The 23,288-nt window shown below is 38.4% G+C and overlaps 2 protein-coding genes across 7 annotated transcripts; one reads left to right on the top strand and one right to left on the bottom strand.

Annotated features, from left to right (window-relative positions):
- The first annotated feature begins 377 nt into the window (after positions 1-377).
- Positions 378-10,565, top strand: LOC125227952 (cyclic AMP response element-binding protein B). Of its 6 annotated transcripts, none has more exons than XM_048132365.1 (7): positions 378-553; positions 870-1,022; positions 1,167-1,316; positions 1,490-1,652; positions 1,971-2,042; positions 8,176-8,301; positions 9,803-10,565. In XM_048132365.1, the coding sequence occupies exons 2-7, from the start codon at positions 885-887 to the stop codon at positions 9,988-9,990; spliced, it is 837 nt and encodes a 278-aa protein (XP_047988322.1). In that variant the 5' UTR covers positions 378-553; positions 870-884; the 3' UTR covers positions 9,991-10,565. The 6 variants fall into 6 exon arrangements, with proteins under 6 accessions (XP_047988322.1, XP_047988320.1, XP_047988321.1 ...); XM_048132363.1 differs by having other exon boundaries at positions 9,788-10,565; XM_048132364.1 differs by having other exon boundaries at positions 380-553; positions 9,800-10,565.
- Positions 10,566-18,216: 7,651 nt separating this feature from the next.
- On the bottom strand, positions 18,217-19,527 carry LOC125227968 (UV excision repair protein RAD23 homolog A). Its single transcript, XM_048132386.1, has one exon. The coding sequence runs from the start codon at positions 19,389-19,391 to the stop codon at positions 18,411-18,413; it is 981 nt and encodes a 326-aa protein (XP_047988343.1). The 5' UTR covers positions 19,392-19,527; the 3' UTR covers positions 18,217-18,410.
- Positions 19,528-23,288: the final 3,761 nt, after the last annotated feature.

The following is a 23,288-nucleotide window of genomic DNA, read 5'->3' as shown; positions in this document are numbered from 1 at the left end:
GGAAATAAGAACTTCGCGCCTTTTCCAGCGGCAAACTTGTTTTACTTGTCGTAAACCAAAAAGTAGTATAATATATCGTAAACTAAAGTCATCGACGGCCGGTCTGAAAGTGTCTACAAGCTGCCGTACCGCACAACGACCTTGGTGCGTCGCACTCTTCGTACCTATAAGTGAGAGCGAGAAGGTAACAAGAGGTGCGATAGTCTGTTACGGCTGTAATAATAAATACGGTTCTGCATTTGGCTGCACTGGTTTTTTATTACTTTTAGTAGAGTTTTATTGTTTAAATCCTATTACACCATACCATACACGTATCTGTGGTTTAAGGCACGAACGAAGTGAAGTTTGATATTTGGATGACTTTCCGCTGTCAGTATTTACCGTAGGTGGAAAGCGCGCATGTCCTACAATTTTCGGCCATATTGTTATGACGCATACAAGATCATAGGTCTCCGCCAGTGACGAGTCTTCTCGCAGTTGACGTGGCTACTACGTACCATCCCGTTCGCCCACTCCGGACGCAGCATAGACGGTGACGAGGAATACGTAACTGGTGAGTGCTCATAATGAAGACAGAACTTGCTACCTGTCACGGTCTAAAATTTTGGTTAGCAAATATGGATATAATCCACAATAATAGATCACATGCAACCTTCTATATGAATCCCCAAAACGTTGTTAAATACGTCGCGTTCCTTCATGCTAATAGACGCAATAGGGAAAATTTCGCAACTATGACGCGACGAGTCCGTTTTAGGATATCGTTATAAGTCTTATTAGAACCAGGGGGCAGCGATTGAATAAAAGAATACCGTGTGTACACATGACTAAGCAAGGGATACACAGAAAGTTGACCTTGAATATTTTAGGTGGCCTTAGTTGGCATGGAGGGAATGGTGGAGGAGAACGGAACTTCTGGCGGCGCTGGTGGAGCAGACCCGCTGGCGAGTGGAGCAGGCACGGCGGCCGCAGGGCCCGCGCCGCACGTCGTTGCCGTCACCACAATGCAGGCACCCGCACAGGTTTGTTGATATCGTAAAATCTGTTTATCATAAACATAATATACCCATCCTCATCCATTTTTGTTTTATGCAATACTTAATTTTGTATAGATAGTTATTCATATTATGTACAATATTAGTAGTGACTGTTTCTTAAATTTACAGGTGCAATCGGTGATTCAAGCAAACCAACAATCAGTGATTCAGACAGCTTCTAATATTCAATCTGTGCAGTTACCAAAAGGAAATGTTATTCTTGTCAGCAAACCAAGCTCAGTTATCCACACAACACAAGGAACTCTACAAACATTGCAGGTAATAATTTGTTATTATTATTACACATACATTGAGAGTATTCCAGAAGGCTGAGAATTTAAAGTGTTTTTAAGATTATCTAATTCTTGTGTATATTTTACTTGCATTAATTTTGGCTTTGTTTTATTGTGTACAATAACAAAATAAATTAATCAAAATTCATTTGTTTACAGATTAAGCCGGAGCCAAATACATTAGTGAGCTCCCAAGGGCAATCATGCAGTGATGACAGCTGTAGTGATGATGACAGTCCAAAAAGGAAGTATCGGGAAATGCTGACTCGGCGGCCATCATACAGAAAAATATTGAATGATCTGGGTGGAGCAGAGATAGCTGGTGAGTCAAACAAATATGTTGATTCAATTTCCTTCTAGATGCTGTGGTAGGTTTGCCTATTATATTATATGACTATTTTCCTTTTTATTAGATGTTTGTAGAACAAGTATAAAGATTGTGCTTTTTCAGTCAGTTTAGGTATATTTTTATCAGCAGTTTCATAAAACTGGGTTATGGTGAAGTTTATTTCCAAAGTACAGTGTCCATGTGAAGAAAAGGAACCTACCTAATTGAAACATTACACCAAGTGAATAAGATTCGATGAAGAATCATGACAAAATCGCATTCTCAAGCCTATAAAGCCTGCTAACATTACAGACAATCGCATGGGGTCTAGACCGGGATGCGAGAATGAAGTGTCGCTGTCATCCCCTTTATCATTTGCGCCAGGTCAGTTAAATGTTCTGCTGCTGACTCAATTTGTGTGCGACTTGTGTCACTAACCAGGTACAATCATGATATCATCTTGTCCCTGTGTGGTTGTCACCACCTGGTGTCATCACTCTGTGTTTCTTCACCACACATTGGTTGTTAACTATTAATTTACAACATTGTTTCATATAATTCTAATGGTCAGTTTTATTATTGCATAGTCTAGTAGTAACACGGGCTTTGGGCTACTCTTATTTGTGTGCATATTTTTCTAAACATAACATTAAGTAGATTACTAAATTTACAAATACGATTGTACTAGTTTTCATTCAAGTTTGGATTACTTTTTATAATTCATCTTTTAATGATATGATCAATTATAACAAACCATCAAGTCTACAATAAGATTTTTGAATGATTCACGGTTATTTTCATTAGACTTGTATTGTTTTCCGTGATCATGATGCATGCAACTGCGTCGAAATATCGGGAGCTCAACAAAAATCAAAAAGGTAATCTCAGTCTATATCCCTGGTGAATATAAGTCCAACAAGTCTACAATTGAGAATACTACTGTGCGTGAACTAAAGCTACCTTTACAAATATATACAATTTTCTTAAAATCCCAAAATAAAAAATTAAAATCTAGCTAACAGATACAAGATAAATCTTAGAGACATAATTGATATTCAGGGATGTTACTTTCTATGAGGTTCCGTAAAATCAACGACCTATGTAGGTATGTACCTATTCTATTTATTACTTCTATGGGAGTAGTATTTTCTAAATAAATAAATATATAATTTTATCTACAAAATATTAGAAAAAAAAAATAATTTTAAAAAACAACCTCCCAAGGTTTTACTTTGCGCAAGGCGAGGTAGGTGATGGCACAGATATTATTTATTTATATGTACTAGCTTTCCTCTGATTTTAAATAAGTAAAGCCTATAAATTTGTATATTTGTCACAATAATGCAAGAAACACGATGACGTCATCGACTGCGGCTGCTGATTGTTATTCCACGCGATGACGTAATCCGGCACAAGTTGTGCCGATGACGTCATATAAAAACCTCCAACTGAAAATAATGCGAGAATGTAGTAGGTATTCAAGTTATTTAACGATTGTAAATAATGTAGTAAATGATACGGTTGGCTGTAAATGGATAGTTTATAGTTAAAAGGTAATTTAATTCTCAAAAACTATAAGTTACGGTTATGTAAACTCCTTTAAAATTTTTATTCGATTTATAAACATAGCTAAAGTATAGATGCATACCTAAACCAGCTACCAGCAAGACATACTGAATCGGGGGAGAGCACTTCAAGACCCTACTTAATGTAGGCCATGCTGCAGATATGCAGTACAAATAGTTATTTGTTTTACAAGGGGCAAAGTTGTATTTTAACGCCGAGTGTAGAATTGAAAAACGAGCAAGTGAAAGGCTTCTATAGTTGAACCACGAGCGAAGCGAGTGGTTTGAGAATAGAATCCTGAACTTGCGAGTTTTTTAACACACGAGAAGTACAATACATTTGCACCCGAGTGTAACACAAAACTTTTCCCCTCACTATAGCGAGGAAACTACAACGCAAAAGATGCGTTTATCACTGATTCCAGTAGTTCCACAGGTGGTAAATCATCTTTATTACTAGATTCACCTACTTTTATCAATTTTAAAGCATTTAATTTGACTTTATTCAATGTCAAATTACTTTACCCACTAGTGGATAAAATGCGTTTTTATTTACCCGCTGGTATTAAAGGACAAAACACGTGTTTCCAAGCTAGTGAGGGGAAAAATTATTTAGCGGCGCTTTCTATCATTTCAGAGCTTGATGAACTATTTACCCTGAAAGAGGTAATTACTGCAGTACAGCAGCAAAAAAATAAGTAGGCTCTGGGCATCAATAACTTAGCTGGATTACTGCTCAAGTATGGGGGCCAACTTGCCTCACGTGTTTGGAAGAACAATAAACTCACGATTGCTACCAAAGTCCTCGTATAACAGGCTTGTGTTCTAAGTACACTACATACGCCAAACAAGAGCGTCGTCTTAATGCGTGGAAAGATAGAATGACCAATGAAGCTGTTCTCTTGAAGACTAACTGCAGCAGCATCACAGCAATCTTAAAACAGAGACGACTCCGCTGGCTGGGACATGTTTACCGCATGGACCCCGAGAGACTGCCGCGTGAAGTCATGCTTGGGGAAATTGCTGACGCCAAAAGACCTATGGGCCGCCCAATGTTAAGGTTCAAAGATTCCTGTAAACGGGAAATGCAATCTTTTAGTATAAACCAAAGACATATGTAACTCCGTATAGACGGATAAAGTCTAAGATAAAAACGTACCTCAAAGCCATAGAGAAAAAGGTACGGTGGCCTAGATGGCGTTACACCTTTGGGGAACGCTCGGCTAGATGGCTCTCTAATATTAATATTTGACATTTTATCACATATCAAGCTAACAACTTTGTTGACCTTGACTCCTTGAGAAAGCTTAATCGTGTCGTGTGCCTCGTGCTAGCACAATAGGGGTGCACAGCTAAGTTTGTCAGGCTCATCAGACTTCTACACGATGTCATGCAATGCGGTGTAAGGGGCGGAAACCCTGAATACTATCCTGTCATTTATCGCTCTTTAATTCGCTGTTGTCGTCATAGATGCCTTACAAACGTTAGCGGATGGCATCCCTATTCGTTTTCGCACTGATGGTAGTGTGTTTAACCTAGCACGACTAAAGGCTTGCACGAAAGCTTCTCATGTCACTATTACGGAGGTAACTCAGACCGCGACATTTGTTTTGTGGCAGATTCCCCAAATAGTCTACAAACGCTTATAACGAGTCTCAATGAGAATCAGCGCTTCAGCCTTAAAATAAGTGTCAAGAAAACCGAAATCCTGGGGCTAGAGACACTAGCGCCCGTTGACGCCAGGCTCGGAGATGACTCTCTTAAGCAAGTAGACAGATTCAGATATCAGGGGAGCACAATAACATCCAAGTGCCACCTTGACGACGAAATGAATATCAGAATCGGAGCGGGTGCTGCTGCTTTAGGGTGCTGCCTCTGAGACGTGGTAACTCTACCGAAGACACATTCGCACATTAGGTAAATTTCATTAAAATGCGTGCGTGACATTAATTAATATGAACTTCTCTTGGGAAGATCGTGTCAGGAACACCGCAATTCTACGCCGTGCTATGTCAGCGGCATTGAAGCCTATCTAATGCGGCGACACAACTCGTCTGCGGCTTCGCAACCGACCACATGGTCAAATCTCCTGTACAGAGTGACTAAGCGCATCTTCTAATCAGAATAGCAAAGTGGGAAGCAGAAACAGGGCGGCCAACTTCTGCGCTACGAAGATGTGCTGCACACTGCCGGACTTCGGCACAAGATCGGCCAAAGGCATACCTACAGTAAGAGAAAAAGTGCAAGTATTCGAAGACCAGAGGTTGATCTCGAGGCTGACCTGCAGTGACCTGCTCGCGACCGTTGCTCTCAGTACAAACCCTGTCGCCGAGGCTGAAACCGGCCGGGACAGGATGATAATGATGATGATAACCTACCTAAAAAATTGAGGGAATTTAGTAGCCTTTTTTATAAAAACACACTCGGATGGTGTGGAGTTATCGGCATGTGTTTTTTTTTCTTTATTGTTGATTAACTTCATAATATATTTAAACGAATTATCAAACTGGACTATATATTATGTAGAGAGAGGCACTAATTATCCATTACAATGAATGAAGGGCACAATCTTTATATACCAAACTTGCGCTTGCTGCTTAAATCGATTGTATATGTGTCTCTAGCTACATACAGTAAATAGAAGAAACTACCTTAACGGTTACACTTCGAGATTGCTAAGCCATATAGGGTTATAGCTAAATTGGAAAATCCATAGCATAAGTAATGAATAACCTATTTGGGTCGGGCCGTGAATAGGCTACTTGCCTCCTAGTCAAATCAGCTTCTTTTTATGAACTGTCAATACGAATTTGAACGACTTGCTAATATGGAATCTATATGAAATTGAATTGAGTGACGTCACGGTCAACTCAGTTACTTTATATATTTCTACCTGACTTATTAAATAGAAATTGGATTTAAAAATAACTTCTGTCTATGTTTTTCTTATAATTATCTGATGCTTTATTTCGTGCACGGTATAAAATATTTTATTTTAACTACAGTCAAGTTCCCCATTGCTAGTGATTCTTTAGTCTGCGAAACCCTTAACTTGTGATCTTTACAAACGCATTATAGTTTGAAGACTCATGTATTTCAGGCTACAGGCCTCTCAGTCCTTAGTAGCTTTTTAATAGGCTGATTACTTAACAAGTGCTACACATACGATTTTATGATTGAAATTGGACACGCGTGTTTGTACCATAACCATTAAATCAAGATTAAAAATAAGGAAAAAAAAATAACCGGCCAAGTGCGAGTTGTACTCGCGTTGCAAGGGTTCCGTACACTACAAGAAGGACTTAAGCGCCTCCTTTTTAGTAGGAATTTAAGTCATTTTAGCGAATAATCGATATTTTGAACAAAACCAAACAGAAATGAGTTTATATGTAATATTCAAACGCGCTCACACAATTTCAAGAGATTTGGTATAACTCCTTGCAGCGGCAGTGAGTGAAATTCTTAATTTGAGTTTTTTTTTATTTTAAGTCCGACTTACGCTGATACGACTTACTGTAGATTTCTCGTAGGTTTTCCTGTAATCTATAGATTGAAAACTATCTCGTGTATTTTTTTGAAAATTTTATGCTTAGTAGTTTCGGAGATAGGGGGGGGGGGGTCATTTCTTGCCTATTTTCTTAAATTACTTGAAAATTACTTTACTAAAAATTATTTAAAAAAATATTTTTGAAATACTTATACAAAGCTCTTTCATTTGATATGTAACACAGTACATATAGTTCTAGACACTGATTTTTAATTTTCACTTTTACTCCCCCAAAAGTGGCCCCTATAATTGAATTTTCTTAATTTAAATTACATGTTCGTCTTTGGGTCACAAGTTTACATATGTGTGCCAAATTTCAGGTTATCGGTTCGGTAGTTTCGGAGAATTTTGGCTGTGACAACGGACAGACAGACACACGAGTGATCCTATAAGGGTTCCGTTTTTCCTTTTTGAGGTACGGAACCCTAAAAAATGATTGATTCCCTATTTTTGGTTTTGATCTTCGATTTTTTTAATCAAGATGTCCTTTTCCCGTCACGGAAACTATAGGGATTCCGGACCTTTGGCTTGCGCGCCGCGGAGCCCAAGCCAACACGTAGAAGCCCTTTTGACACTTTAATGAAATGTAGGTGGTACACCTAGCGAATGCTGCTCTTGCCCGATGTCATGGGACACACGCAGGGGCAGCACCGCCAGGGTGTAAGGACTATTTAAGAGTTAATGGAAGTTAATTTTAGATTAGCCCAGTTAATTTTAGATCTATTGAATGAAAGTGATGTACTAAATACTGGACTATGGGACGAAAAAACCGGAGGTCTGCCCCATCTGCCTAATAAAACGGTATTCAATTTTATTTCCGGCAGACTGTGACTCGCCCCCACAAAAAGAGAGATCTAAAATGGCTCAAGGGCAACACCAGTGTGAGAGCTCAAGGGTATCGAGAAGTGTAGACAGCTTTCTTCCCAGTGGCTGTAAAGCCACTGCGACAACGACTCTACTCTGGCTGGACGGCCAGCCAAGGCAAGCCAGAGGTAGAGAGTTCTGTCCCACCCACCCAGGCACCTTACGGGTAACAGAGCTCCCACAAGCTGCCCTGCGTATTTAAAATTATTATTATCGTAATATTTCACCACACCATCAGTCAACACAAACCTAAACCTAGTTTTTAGTTACAGCTAAATAAACTATAATAAGTTATACTATTTTATGTTGTTTCTAAAGAAATAATCTTAAACTTGTTCACCTCCGTCATACCTTCCACGCTAGGTTAAGGTATGACATTCCAATGACTAGACAGGTTGTCTCGCGTAGAACGCTCAAGTATAACTAATATTATATTTAAATATCTCACACCTGATGAAGAATACTGACATGATCAGTGAACCAATCGAGCAATTCCATAAATGTTAAGACATGAAATAAATGGAGCCGTGTGTTGTTGCAGTGATCCCGGCGGGCGCGCTGCAGACGGACGGCGGGCTGCACACGCTGGCGGTGTCGGGCGGCGCGGGCGGCGGCGCCATCGTGCAGTACGCGACCACCAACCAGGACGGCCAGTTCTACGTGCCGGGTTAGTAGCCACTACACTACGCTCGGCGCTCTGCCGGCTCACCACACTTATCGACGCGGAACCATACGACACAACGCTAGTGTTGCCACTAGGTACCGGCCCGCTATCCCTTATAAAAAGGCTTTTCTCTTACCTCACAGAAATTGAAAGTTCTTTATTAAGTTATTTAACCAAATATTCATTTGATGAATTGGAATCTTAATCTCAAACACATAAGTGCCAGTTACTCCCATTAACACTGCCCGCTAGGCCGATGGGCCCTTAAAGGCATTTATTTATGTGAAGAATTCTGATATTTTGTTCCTGAGTTATTGTTGTTTTCTATGTTACCTATACAGGTGGGGCATGTAACACGAGGAAATGATTTAATCATAAATTATAATCCGCAAACGATGTCAATTTGGTACAATAATTTGAAAAAAATACATATTTATATTTTCAGATTTCCCTTCTTTTTCTCATACAAATTAAATATTAATAACCATCAATGTAGGCTGTCGGCAGTTTAGTTGCTTGTCAAGCTATTAAAATCACAAGTTCGCAGTACATTGCATATTAAAATCAACATTGTAGTATAAAAAAAAATCAGTACAAGATATAAAAGTCGCTGAAGTAATTATTGGTCAGTTTGAAGAGTACAAGCTACAGTTTATTTTTTGCTCGCGTTACAGGGCCGACCGGTATAAGTATGTGTTTATTTACGCCAATTGTAGTGATTAGCATAAAAAATAACATGTGAAAAATAAGTATTCTTTCCTCTCCTCAACATTTTTATAAAACTTGCACAGGAAAAGTTTTTCATAAATGCCGTTTTTATGGCTTCACTTTTGGGGACTAAAAGTAAAAATTAAAAATCAGTTTTTTAACTATATTCTGTTACTTATGAAATGAAAGAGCTTTTTGTAAGTATTTCAAAAAAATCTTTTTTTAATAATTTTTAGCCAAGTAATTTATGAAAATAGGCAAAATCGATTATTCGCAAGAATGACTTCCTTCAAAAAAAGGAGGCACTTAAGCCCTTCTTGTGGTGTGCCCTTGGTGGAACCCTTACAACGCCAGTACAACTCGCACTTGGCCGGTTTTTTGACCGATCAATTGAATACTTTTAACTTGCTTAGCTGGTAATATAAGCCTTGATCCTTGATACTCTTGATGAGGGTCAGGTCCTTGATTCACATGACCCATAATTACTGATCGCGTTTACGGCATACACCTGACTATTAATTAGGGCCGCTTCTAACTACACTATATAGCCGTACCTATAAACATTTCGCAATCGTCTGCGGCGGACGTAATTTTGCAGCTATAAATTAGTCAATTTCCTGGTCGTGATGTTCAACTGCCTTGTCTTGCCCGAACCGAAACGAAAAGATCGACAATAGCGCTTCCTGCTTTATCATTTTCTAATAGGAATAATGCGGTTCTGCGTCGATAAGTGTGGTAACTCCTTTTTCCTAAACACGAACAAATCGTACTATCATTATAGGTCCTATTCTAGAAGACCAGACTCGCAAGAGGGAACTCCGGTTACTGAAGAACCGCGAAGCCGCCCGAGAGTGCCGGCGCAAGAAGAAGGAGTACATCAAGTGCCTGGAGAACCGGGTCGCCGTACTCGAAAACCAAAACAAGGCTCTAATAGAAGAGTTAAAGTCACTAAAAGAACTGTACTGTCAGCAAAAAACAGAATGAGGCCCAGCTGGCTAACCGGTGTGCCGCTGCCTGCTGTGAGAGCCTCGAGGAGGCACACGAGTCGGTCCTGCGCTGCATTTGGAGAGTTGCCACTTCTGTCGGCGGCGCGCCCTCCGACCTTTGTCCGGCCTTCGTGACGAGGAATAGAATTAATTGTAATATAAATAAAAAATGTCGAACTGTTCAATGTGAATTACGTGTAAGATCTATTGGCTTAATTCGAAGTATTGTTAGATAATGATAAATGTTGGTTTTGTTAGCGACTGTTTTATAATAATTTTCTGTTGGTTTTTTTAAAGGAAGTCATATGTTTTAACAGTAAATGTTATTATAATTATATAAACTACGTCGTTATTACTCGTGGATGATGTCGTAACACCGTTTATTTTAAAAGATACCTTTACCGATATTTGTATCATTCTAAGAATGATGAAATTTGTTTTTAATTTTCTTAAATTATTTGGAAGTTTCTTGGTGAAAGTCGACTTGTGTGCCATTTTCTAAGTCGGGTGTTAATTTAAAGACCATATTTTCAAATATGTACTGATTTAAAATATTCATTGCTGGACAGTAAACAAACATAATCTTTCTCGACACGCGGGTGGGAGATTTTTTAACGTCCTCTTGGAATAATGGTGTTATTTTTTTAGGTCACTAATCCTGTTGGTATTTAACCGTTTACTGATTTGAGTATGTTTGTACAAAAACAGAGCCTTACCATCTAGTTTTTATTGAATATGGTTTTACACACTTGCCTATTGTTGTTAATATTAAATATTCTTGTTTACAAACATTCATAAGATTATTAATCACATAATAGCTTACCAAAAAGGTAAGAGTTGAATTAGGTGACATTAAAATAGGAAGTTACGTCCGTACTCTGTAGAGGAGTAAGTAACGACTACCTTTTGTCTCAACTAAGTAACGATAAAGCTCGTCAAGTCATGACGAGGTTGTTATTAACGACATTGGATGTTTCGGGGGTAAGGAAGTATAATTTGATGTATGTGTTAGATTCTACTGACAAAAGGTCCTCTTTTCCGCCAAGCGACGTGTTTGTAATGGTCAAGCCAAAGCTTATATTTAGTTTTTTGTGCAATAGCCATATTGCAATGTACAGTTACATCTACTGTTTCTACTACTAAACAAATAAAAATATAATGAAATGGAAAATAAAAATATGTACATTGTGTATAGATAATGTAAGATTTGTAAAGATTGTATAAAAGTTTAAATCCTTGTAATTAGGTTTATGTTGTAAGTGGATATGGAGAATCAGTTAACATGGATCAGATTTTGTTGAAAAGAATTTGTATAATTATTGAATACCTACTTATCTGTGAGTCCTTTCACGTAAATAGCAATTAGACGTAGCCGTGTTAGAAGAAAAGGGTTTACCTAATCTAACTACTTAATGTTATGGTTTTGTCTCTTAAGAAGATGTCTATTTATTTACTAAATATAAAATATATTTTACTGGCATTTCGACGAAATTTTAATAATGGTATACTTCGTTTTTTTAGCGTTAGAAATTAGGTAAGCAACCTTGGTGTGACTTTTTATTGAAAAACACTTGAAGAATAAATCTCAGCAAATACATAGGTAGATGTAATTAAACTAGTAATTGTAAAAATCATAATTATTGTGATAATTTTCTTATTTTGTTATAACATAAGTAATAGTTACTATTTTATAAAATGTGTCAAGTTTACCTTTTTTCTTAAGCTAAAAGAACTGTTCCATGCCTAGAAGGTCCTTGTTCAGTGTTTCATCTCCAATAACCAATAAGGAGGAATTTCTAACTTGAGGTGAACACGTCCTTATTATCTCCTACCCTTATCCCACGTTATGTGGGTTCGGTCATAAATTAAATATAACAAGATCATACCATCCCATACATTAAAATGCGACCGCTTAAGACCGCGCTTACACTCCACCACACATAGATGGCGCCACAAAAAAAATGTCTTGTAGCTTTCGATTATACTTGTAGATGGCGTTAAGTGTCACTTTTGACATAGATTTACGGCTCGGAATTGACACTTAATGCCAATCTACAAATAATCGGTGGCAACAAGGCATTTGGACTTTCGTTTGACCCGTGGAACATGGCGGATCGTCCTCCGATATATTTTTTATTTTTGCATTCTGCTGTTTAATGTATAAGTTTGATAGGATATTATGCAGTGAATAGCCTGCGCAAAGAGTGCATTTAATGAATAATTCTTTTGGAGATACGAATAACCAATTCTACGGACATCACTCGGCAGTTCGTGGTCCCGGCCGCCATCATGCTTTGTACTGCTGCTCCAGCTATCCTCCAGTGCATCGCGAAGGCCTCGTTCGCAAAAAAACTACCTATACTGTTTTATATATCTCTGTAATTTACTTGACATTGGCAAAGTGTCCTGGTAGCAGAAAGCCATTATTATACGAATAAAAAAAAACAAGGCATTTTTTTGTGGCGCCATCTATGTGTGGTAGAGTTACGGTCGCATTTTATTTTAATGTATGGGATGGTATGATCTTGTTATATTTAATTTATGGTTCGGTACAAACGACGGCGAAAAGTGTGAAAACGTTGTTATTATTGTACTTGGAGCATAATAAGGACCTGTATGGAAACTCATAATACGCGATAATGTTAGAGCCGATGTTCGAGCCGGTCAGTTGTCCAGCATGCTCCTGCGCATGATAATATTATCATGATAAGTATTTGTCGCAAGTTTTACTCGAAAGTCAATTACATTTTGTTTGCTCGAGCATAACCATGTTTTGTTGAGATGTACGTATATTTTACTTCTACCTATTTTACCTTACATGTATCATGTATTTATATTAAAAGATTGTTTTAAAAACTAAATAATGAAATAAACCTTTGGTTCCCCGCCATGATTGAGGTAAATTTACGATCACTCTTCTTTTGTGGAAAAGGCAGATAAGTATATATAGTTGCGATGTAATCTTTTAATTTTTTTTTACTTTAAATAGATTTTTATTAAGATTTTAAATCTGTTACTTAAATGTTACATAATCGATCATGGCAAGTGATCATAAGTTTATTAGACATTGTGGAAAGTGCCTTTAAAATTAGAATGAATAAAGTTTATACCAACATAGCTTTTTATGTTAACTTAATGCTATTTATAAATATCAATAATATTAATTGTTTGATGTATTACTATGTTTTTTCTTTATTTTAATTTTAACCTATAACTTCAGATTTGTTCAATATGTATACATATACACTATAATACTTCACCGTCACATATACACTAAAATTTTTACGTCGAGTTTGGGACTTTGATACGTTGCGATGGCTGTCAGTAAACCAAGATATTTGATAAATACTATAATTATTAGATTAGGTACTTTTTTATCAAGCAGAGACTTGTCAACGGTGCTATTAAGCTTAAAGATAAATGAAATCTGAAAAAAATTTACTGTCTGGGGTAGACCTTGAACCCACGACCACTGGATCGCTAGCCCAGTGCTCTTCCATCTCAGTATTTCCATCATAATTATGGGCCTTTAGATACCCGTAGCGTAGAGCCACAGAGCCATCTATCGGAAAAACTTTAGACCCGTCTTTGTGTCCTCTTCCTAACTATATCCCGGTATTTTTCCACGGGTCACGGCTCTTCAGTCCTCGCTTTGGCATTGGGGTAATTTCGAAAGTCACATAAAAATCATCATTATTTCCTTCATATCAAGATTCCCCTTTTGAAATTACCCGAGCATTTCTGTGCTTCGAAATTACCCCAATGCACCCTAGTTCTTCCATCTGATTCTAACCTAGAGTATTCTAGGCCCTATAGGGATTAAGTAGTTTGGTTTCCTGACACTGTTTTCCTTCAGCGTAAAGTGACTGGCAAATACCGTATGAAGTACATATTTGTGTTTTTATTAATCAGAGTTGAGAGTAGTCTATCTCATAGAGTATATTGAATAGTATGGTCAAAGACCTTCACAGGGGACAGCGCAATCACAATTTTTGCCATGCGAAATTGAACCTTATCACTAAGACGGAAAGGCGATCGTATCAGACAAGCGAAAACGATCCACATGAGAGGGCATTGTTTGGGCTGGTGTCTCTCTCGCACGTGTGGCCAGTGTTAATGAGGTTACCATAATAGTAGTATTTTATCTGTATATTACCTGACTTTATAACTTCTTATATTATTTTAGTGTTATATTCAGACCAGGGTTTCAATATATTTTAAAGAATTGGCAAATAATTACAATGTAATTATTTTGATGCCAATAAATCAAAATTTGCTTAATTAAAAAAACCTTCAATTGGGTATTAGTAGATTTGGTAGTAACTTTGAAAATTGACTGGTATCCCCAATGTATGACAGTGAAGACGTCACTGAATAATGTTGACATTGTCAGTAAGTGCGAGAGGGACACTAGCCCAAACAATGCCCTCTCATGTGGATTGTGGACACACTTTTTGACCTAACTACTCATTCTGGTTTGAATGGGGTATGGTATAGAGTTATCAGTCAGTTTTCGAATGCATTGCAATCTATTATTAAGTTAAAAGTGTTACAACTTTTCATGTGACTTTCCATGCCTAAAGGTTCCTTTAAACATGGAACGACAATTTATGGCGGGATTTCTAAATAGGTTTGATGTAATCATTCACCAACCAGTCACATATAAATGACTATTTCTACACGGACTTACATGCCAAAAAAGATGAATATGATAAAATTTGCAATTTAATTAAATATAATTAACCATAGAATGTCGTTCGCTAGTTTGCAGGTGGTACAGCGACATCTAGCGAAAAATTTGAACATCAAAAAATACTTATACATTTTACGACAACAAGTCGTTAGCCAGTTTGCGGGGGTAGCAGTGACATCTAGCGAACAACTTGCACTACGTCATATGATTGTTTTTCACGCCCTCTATCGTTGAGTTTCCTAAACATATCCTAAGTACATCGAATTTACTATTTCCTTTGACTTTGTGGTATATCTCTCGCCGCGGGATCTATAATTAGGTACACTGCCGCGCAGCTTAACATGCAGCCAATACTTAGAAACTTATCTTTATCACTACACCCTCATTCGAGGAATTCTTTAATATCCTATGGTGACGCCTACGTCACTCGCTCGCAGTTGCGCGTTAAGTACCTATACCTACGCTAGGCGTTCATTCGAATGAACAAGTGGCTGAGGGGCGCCACGCGCCCGCCTGTGTGGTCGCGTGGCACGTACAGTCGCCAGCAGAAATATCGGAGCGGGCAAGGTGCTCACAAATATCTGAACACACCTCTATTGTCAAGGCGATAAGGCGTGTTCAGATATTTTTGCACGCCCCGGCCGCTCAGATATATCTGATGGTGACTGTACCTACTATTCTTCTTTACCTAATATCTTATTAGTACCTATTAGTTAAATAAAGCGTAGGTATTTATCGTTTTGCAGGCAAGTGAAGGATCTGTTACGTTAGTAAAACTTAATAATCTGTGCTATAGTTAACTGGTACAGAATCCATACTAATATGCTAAGCTGCGGTCCCGGGTTCGAATCCCGGTAAGGGCATTTATTTGTGTGATGAGCACAGAATATTTGTTCCTGAGTCATGGATGTTTTCTATGTATATGTATCCATGCTAATATTATAAATGGGAAAGTGTGTGTGTGTGTGTCTGTTTGCTTGTCCGTCTTTCACGGCAAAACGGAGCAACGAATTGATGTGATTTTTTAAGTGGAGATAGTTGAAGGGATTGAGCGTGACATAGGCTACTTTTTGTCTCTTTCTAACGAGAGCGAAGCCGCGGGCAAAAGCTAGTATTATATATATCGTTGTCTGAGTAACCGCAACACAAGCCTTCTTGAGCTTACCGTGGGACGTCAATCTGTGTAAAATCAAATCAAAATCAAAATAATTTATTCAGCAAATAGGCCACAGGGGCACTTTTACACGTCACATAACATGTGGTATTTAAAAAATATTTAAAATTGAGTTGAAATTACAATTGATACTATTATACAGGGTGGGGCCTGTAACAAAGGCGAATAATTGAACTCTAGGCTATTCTCCTTATACTGATCAACATTTGTTCGGCGACTTTTAAAAATAACTTGTATTTTGATTTTTATCACCCTTGAAAGTTTTTTCTAAGAGGTAATGTATTGCGAATTCTGTTAAGTCTAAAGTGTGACAGACAACGTCAATGACAACAATAATGGCGTACATTGAAGCTAATATTTATTTTGTATGAAAAATTAAAAATTTAGAGACTTCATAATTTTTAAAAGTCACTGAACAAATGTTGATCAGTATAAGGAGAATAGCCTACAGTTCAATTATTCGCCTTTGTTACAGGTCCCACTCTGTATACTAATTCTAACTATGAATTCTAAGTTCTAACTAAAGTTAACTCTATACAATTAATTAGAGATGTAGAAGGTCTCTAAAGGTCTCAATTACAACCAAGAACTACACTAAATTTTAATATAAAAAGTACAAATACAAAAAAAAAGTCTAAAGAAAAGAAAAGTCTAAAGTAAGAATGTCCTACATATAATATTTATTTATTTATATTATAAATGGGAAAGTGTGTGTGCCTGTTTGTTTGTCCGTCCTTCACGGCAAAACGGAGCGACGAATTGTCGTGATTTTTTAAGTGCAGATAGTTGATTGAAGGGCTGGAGAGTGACATAGGCTAGCGAAGCCGCGGGCAAAAGCTAGTAAGATATAAAGTTCGCCATTTGTACGGTCAACCAATTTGAATCATAATAGGCCACTCTAGAACCCTGTCTTATTGACACCGTCCATTATTGGCCATAGAAGTCACTTTTGACGTTGACTAAGAAAAGGTTCTACAGTGGCCTAGGATTCAAATTGGTTGACTGTACTTTCTCTTACGGTGCAATAAAGTTTAAATAAATAAATAACAGTTATGGGCATAGACCATAATGCACACTGCCGTCGCATTCGCATGCCGATAACGACGGTACCATGGTGCGCTTGTCTCCGAAGCAGCGAAGGGCGATGAACACCCAATCATTACTTTCTTTAGCACAATAACCTAACCACAAAATTAAAATTTTGAAAAAACCCCCGACCGCGACATAGTGGACCGATTTTCATGAAACATGGCTAAGAACACTCCCGACTAACTCAGCTTTCAGACAAAAAAAACTAAATCTAAATCGGTTCATCCGTTCGGGAGCTACGATGCCACAGACAGACACACACACAGACAGACAGACACGTCAAACTTATAACACCCCTTCGTTTTTGCGTCGGGGGTTAAAAACTGAGTTTCAATTCCAAAAGTTTGTATTTAAATTCTAGGTCAATTTGTCAATACATACATATTAATACTACACTAGTCACTTGTTAACAACGCGTTCGGCACCAAGACCCCGCCTAGTGGGCACTCCTCGTGAACTTTGCTCAGATGCCGGAGAACCCGAACCCGCTGGGTTTTTTTGTCTGGTAGTGCATGTTTAAACATCAACATGCGAATTTGATGCAGTGTACCTGTTACCTTATGAAGATAAGTAAATATTGGCACGAGCAGAAATACGGGTATAGTTGGCAGCTAAAATAAACAATCAAATTTATATACAGGGAGGGTTAATTATCTCTGCAGATGACTCTACATATTTTAATACCATGACTGTACCTATGGAGCTATGATTTGTGTAAGCTTTAGAGAGTTACCAACCCTAGAACCTGAACCTTTTAATGTAGCAAGTTTGTTTCCTAGTTTTCTCCAAAAAAAACATAACCTATCCTAAGGGTCTTGCCTTAAAAATAATTAGTGACTATACTACAAAAATAGATTTCAATTACTGGTAATTTTCAATAGATTGTTTTGATTATATTATCTTTAAGTTTACACATGCTGGATTTCTGAATATAAATAAATGCCTTTCATTTGGCACTGGAGCAACTATTTTAAAACAATCCAAGTCATTCACCATAATCAAAGTGTACATTTAAATGAATGAAAATGATCTCTCTTCTTTTAGAAACAGAAACAATCATCATCTTACTTTGACCAGATCATATTAACCACTAGGAATTTTCAAGTGTGCTTGTGTTGCTGCCAGTATGAAGGGACACAAAAAACAACTTTTTATCAGACATTAACAAAATTAGTTGGATATTGTATGTCATATATACATATACAGTCTGCAACGGTTAAATAGAATTCTATTATTTAAGAATGGTACAAAAATAATGAACTAAATGATTGAACAATAAGAAATTTATTAGACATAAATGTTGACAAATTGTTGTGAAACTCAGTGTAAAAATACACTTGAAATATACAAGCAATCAACGATTAGTTAGGCTATTGACATAGATCGACAACATTTGTAATACACTTGTGTATAATATTATTTGTCATCTCTCCTTTGAAAACAATTTATGAGAGCAATAATGTTAGTCATCAAAATTCTGAGACAGCAAGAAGTTAGCTGCTAGATTTTCATTCTTTTCACAGGCAAAATATGCTTGAATGACCATATCTTCTGGAAATCCTAGCGCTTTTAGTCTTTCAATTGCCTCTTTGTCTTGAGCTGACACTTGGATGACATTGGGGGGAGGCTGTGCCTGGGGGGCATCAGCGGCACTGTCTTCAACTGCAGCAGCTGCACCAGAACTAGGATTAACAGGTTCATTTAACATTCTAACAAAGGCCTGTTGATGCTGACTAATAGCCTGCAGCAATGCAGGATTTGTCTGACCAATCTGTTGTAATACAGCATTCAATAAGTTAGGATTTTGTTGAATTACAGCTCTCATTTGTTGAAACTGGGGTTGATCGCGCAGAAATGCTAATGGATCTTCATCAGACCCCTCATCCACATCTTGCTCTTGAAGTAACTCTTCAGGAATACCTGTTATTAAGTATTCCACTGCTCGTTCACGATTATTAAAGGAAGCGCGCAGCGCTTGCTCTACTTGTTGTCGGTTGTATCCCATGTCCATGATGCTCTGCACAGTGGATTCGAAGTCAGGCTCGTTGACTGCGACAGCGGCAGGCACTTCAGCTGCGTGTTCGGGTTCCGCAGCAGTCGCAGGTTTAGGCTGTTCTTCAGCAGCAGCTTTGTCTTTACTGTCACCACTCTCCGTAGACGCACTTTCACCGGCCTCCGGGGCGGAAGTAGACGACGCTTGAACTTCAGACGCCTTAGGTTTTGTTACCATAATAACAATAAATTTCTTCTCATCTATGTTATAGCTAACAAGCTTGTTATGGTCCAATAGAATCTTCCCAGCGTAGATAAGTCTCTGATGATCGGCAGCATAATCTTTACCTTTTTCAACTTCAATTTTTAGTTTGAGTGCTTTGACGGTTTCTTCAGGATCGATCTCCACTTGAAATGTTTGTTGTTGTAATGTCTTTAGTGTCACCAACATTATGTTATTTTCGCGTTGTGCTTATTATCTGAATTATTAGTTTACACACTACTAACGATGTACCTGACTCGACAAAATTATGCAGTAAACATAACCTCTACCATAAAATCTTCGTTTCATTCAGTCAAATAATTGCTAGTCAGACGAAAAAATAAAATTGTCTATGGAAGTAAACTTTGTACATTTTCCTTATGTTGGTAGCACTGAAACTGCAAAAGAGAGCGCGCACACGGGCGACTTGTTCGGTTGTCATTTTGACAGATAAGCTAGGAACATACTGCGCGGACGTCTGCGGTCGCGCGACGATCAAGCTAGGAACATACTACGCGGACGTCCGTCGTAAAACGACCGCGACCGCGACCTATCAGTGTGCACGGAACAAAACATCCAGAGAGCCAGATTTCGATCGGACGTCCGTGCGCTCAAGGCCACGTCCGCGTCCGTCGACCGATAGTTTGCATGGTTATGTGTATTTCCATTGTCCAGATTCCCGTCCGCGGTCGATTTACGACGGACGTCCGCGTAGTGTGTTCCTAGCTTAAAGCTAGGAACACACTACGCGGACGTCCGTCGTAAAACGACCGCGACCGCGACCGATCAGTGTGCACGGAACAAAACATTCGGCAAGCCAGATTTCGATCGGACGTCCACGCGCTCAAGGCCACGTCCACGTCCGTCGACCGATAGTTTGCACGGCTACGTGTATTTCCATTGTCCAGATTCCCGTCCGCGGTCGATTTACGACGGACGTCCGCGTAGTGTGTTCCTAGCTTTAAGCTAGGAACATACTACGCGGACGTCCGTCGTAAATCGACCGCGTTCCTAGCTTTAGTGTGCACGTAGTGTGTTCCTAGCGATCAGAGTGCACGGAACAAAACATCCAGCGTGCCAGATTTCGATCGGACGTCCATGCGCTCAAGCTAGGAACGTACTACGCGGACGTCCGTCGTAAATCGACCGCGACCGCGACCGATCAGTGTGCACGGTCACAAAACATCCAGCGAGCCAGATTTCGATCGGACGTCCATGCGCTCAAGGCCACGTCCACGTCCGTCGACCGATAGTTTGCACGGTTATATGTATTTCCATTGTCCAGATTCCCGTCCGCGGTCGATTCACGACGGACGTCCGCGTAGTGTGTTCCTAGCTTCAAGGCCACGTCCACGTCCGTCGACCGATAGTTTGCACGGTTATGTGTATTTCCATTGTCCAGATTTCCGTCCGCGGTCGATTCACGACGGACGTCCGCGTAGTGTGTTCCTTGCTTCATTGACTAGACCCGCGTCCGCGGTCGCGCGACGGCGGACGTCCGCATAATATGTTCCTAGCTTTATCACTCAACCGCCTGGGCGTACGTATGTTATTATCCGAAAAATTACAATTTAAAATGCCGTTGCCGATTGTTAAAGACGACATTGATAGCTGCATAGATTTAGAGATATTAAGCTAGATTGAGTAGTTAGGCCAAAAAGTGTGTCCACATGAGAGGGTAAAGTTGGGGCTGGTGTCCCTCTCGCACTTATTGCCATATTGCCACTATCAAAATCAAGCCTATTATATATTCTGTGCTAATAACAAAGCTTGTGAAATGCATATACTCATCCTTGACTTCTTTATGAATTAGATAATGTATTGAAAAGGGATGGATATATGCTAGTTATTTCTCTTTTTGGTAGGTGGTCAGTAGGTTCTTGTTTTGCTAGGGATGTTACTTTGTCGATTCGATTATCGATAAAATACACAGTTCTCACCTTAAAAATAATATAAACTTGATACATATAAAAGTAACGAAAACATACAATATCTATTATATTTCATTAGGATTATTATGGCTTTTTGACCACGAAAGTCACATATTCATACTGTATTCTTGACTAATCTAACCATACCTACGGATTGCAAATAAATGGTTTGTTTATGTACTTAATACATACATAACCGCTCATTATTCTTCTCTCACTAAGGCCCATATCACATTATCATATATATTTCATCATAGATGTGTATGTCTCCCTTCTTCTTTAACGCGAAGAAAAAGGACGGCATGTTGTCTGTGATCATGTGATTTTTATAATAGTGCAATATCGGCCTAAATAGTATGTGTAAAAAATACGAGTATATTATGAGAAATCAATACATTCTTCTCTTCTCTTTACGCAAAGACCTAAGTAAAATACTTTTATTTAGCATCTATCTCATGTGAAGTCCACCACTCAGAATCTACTTACCTCTCTACCAAATGGAAAATAAAACAAACGGCAGTGTAGGTGACATAATTTATTATTTCAATAGTTTCAACTATTTTTAGTTTCTTTTAATCATCATGAGAATATCTGGAAAAAGTAAAAAATATTAATGGTTGAGTTCGCTAGACCTGTTACATTACCAGGTCCGTGATGCCTACCAATAAACATTCATGTCCTTTTTATTGAATGAATGTCGATAGGGTTATTATCCCTGACGTCGATAAAAATTACACAATTTACACATCACTATGATATAAACATAACCTAAAAATAGTATGAAGAAATATCGAAAAAACATGAATAAATCTATGCAGAATTTAATACGGCATTAGTTATATATAAAATATCAATATCGTTTTTTATGTTTCGTTCAGATCCTACAAATAATATTATCAATAATTGCACGAAATTCACTAATGAAAGGTTACATGTTCTTGGCAGTTTTCTTTTCACCATGTACGTGAATTACAGTCCTTAATCACACAGGCCACAGTCACATAAGGAACTTGAACACATCACAAATAGTAACATAGCAGGTTAATCAACTATCTATTAGGAATAAACACAATATAATTAAAAATCGGCCAGATGACCGCCGAGATATTTGACTTAATATAATACGACTATGTACAGTTGTCAAAGGTGGACACCGACTGTGAAAGATAAACACATATTTAATTTAGCCGTATTGTAACTACTAAAAGGCAACCACTTGACAATCGTTTAGTGACCACCTTCGGGAAAACGAAAGAAGTTCCGGATTTTTGTCGCATTCGCTCATAAACAAAACGTAATAGTGGGTTGTGAGTAAGATTCATGTCACCATGCTCTTATTTTAGCATGGCTTCCATGCTTTAGTTATACTTCCGTGATCAAAATCATTTGAATGACGTCATCACTGTCATTATTTGGGGATACCAGTCAATATTCAAAGTTACTACCAAATCTACTAATTTTTAACTTCTGATTAGCAGAAACGTCTGCAATCGATGCCACTAGGCTTAGAATAAATTTAAAAGTGGAAAATGTCTGCCTTGGGTGAGACTTGAACTCACGGCCTCTGGATCGATACTCCAGCGCTCTGCCAACTGAGCCACCAAGACTTCAACCAAGCCAGCGAAATTTTCTACTACTAAGGTCAATGGGACCCGTAGCGACATCTACCATAAGAGTGTTAAACTTCTTAAACGGCAACCGGAGTTCCAAGTCATATTGGAAATTCACCAGTTACGATGCGCTAACCATGCTAAATTTGGAGTATCGATCCAGAGGCCGTGAGTTCAAGTCTCACCCAAGGCAGACATTTTCCACTTTTAAATTTATTCAAATCTACTAATACCCAATTAAAGGTTTTTTTAATTACGCAAATCTTTGGTTTTATGGCTTCGTAATAATGACTTACCAATTCGTTACAAGGTACTTTGCCTCGATATAATCAAAGAATATAATACTCACTAGGAGAAGAACGCCAACTCCATACAAAAAAAATGCCCCCTTCCAATGGGTCGGTATCAAAACGACTGGATTCTCAAAACGACGAACCACATAAAGACTTGATCGCAAAACGCCACACGTCCCTATCGCACTTACAAATAGTGCGATAGGGACGGCCTACTATTTTATCGTCTATCGCGCGAAAAAGTCTTTATCT

This window comes from Leguminivora glycinivorella, chromosome 7, assembly GCF_023078275.1.
Source record: "Leguminivora glycinivorella isolate SPB_JAAS2020 chromosome 7, LegGlyc_1.1, whole genome shotgun sequence".
Lineage (NCBI taxonomy): Eukaryota > Metazoa > Arthropoda > Insecta > Lepidoptera > Tortricidae > Leguminivora > Leguminivora glycinivorella.
The sequence above is the reverse complement of the archived record's forward strand: the minus strand, read 5'-3'. Positions and strand labels throughout refer to the sequence as shown.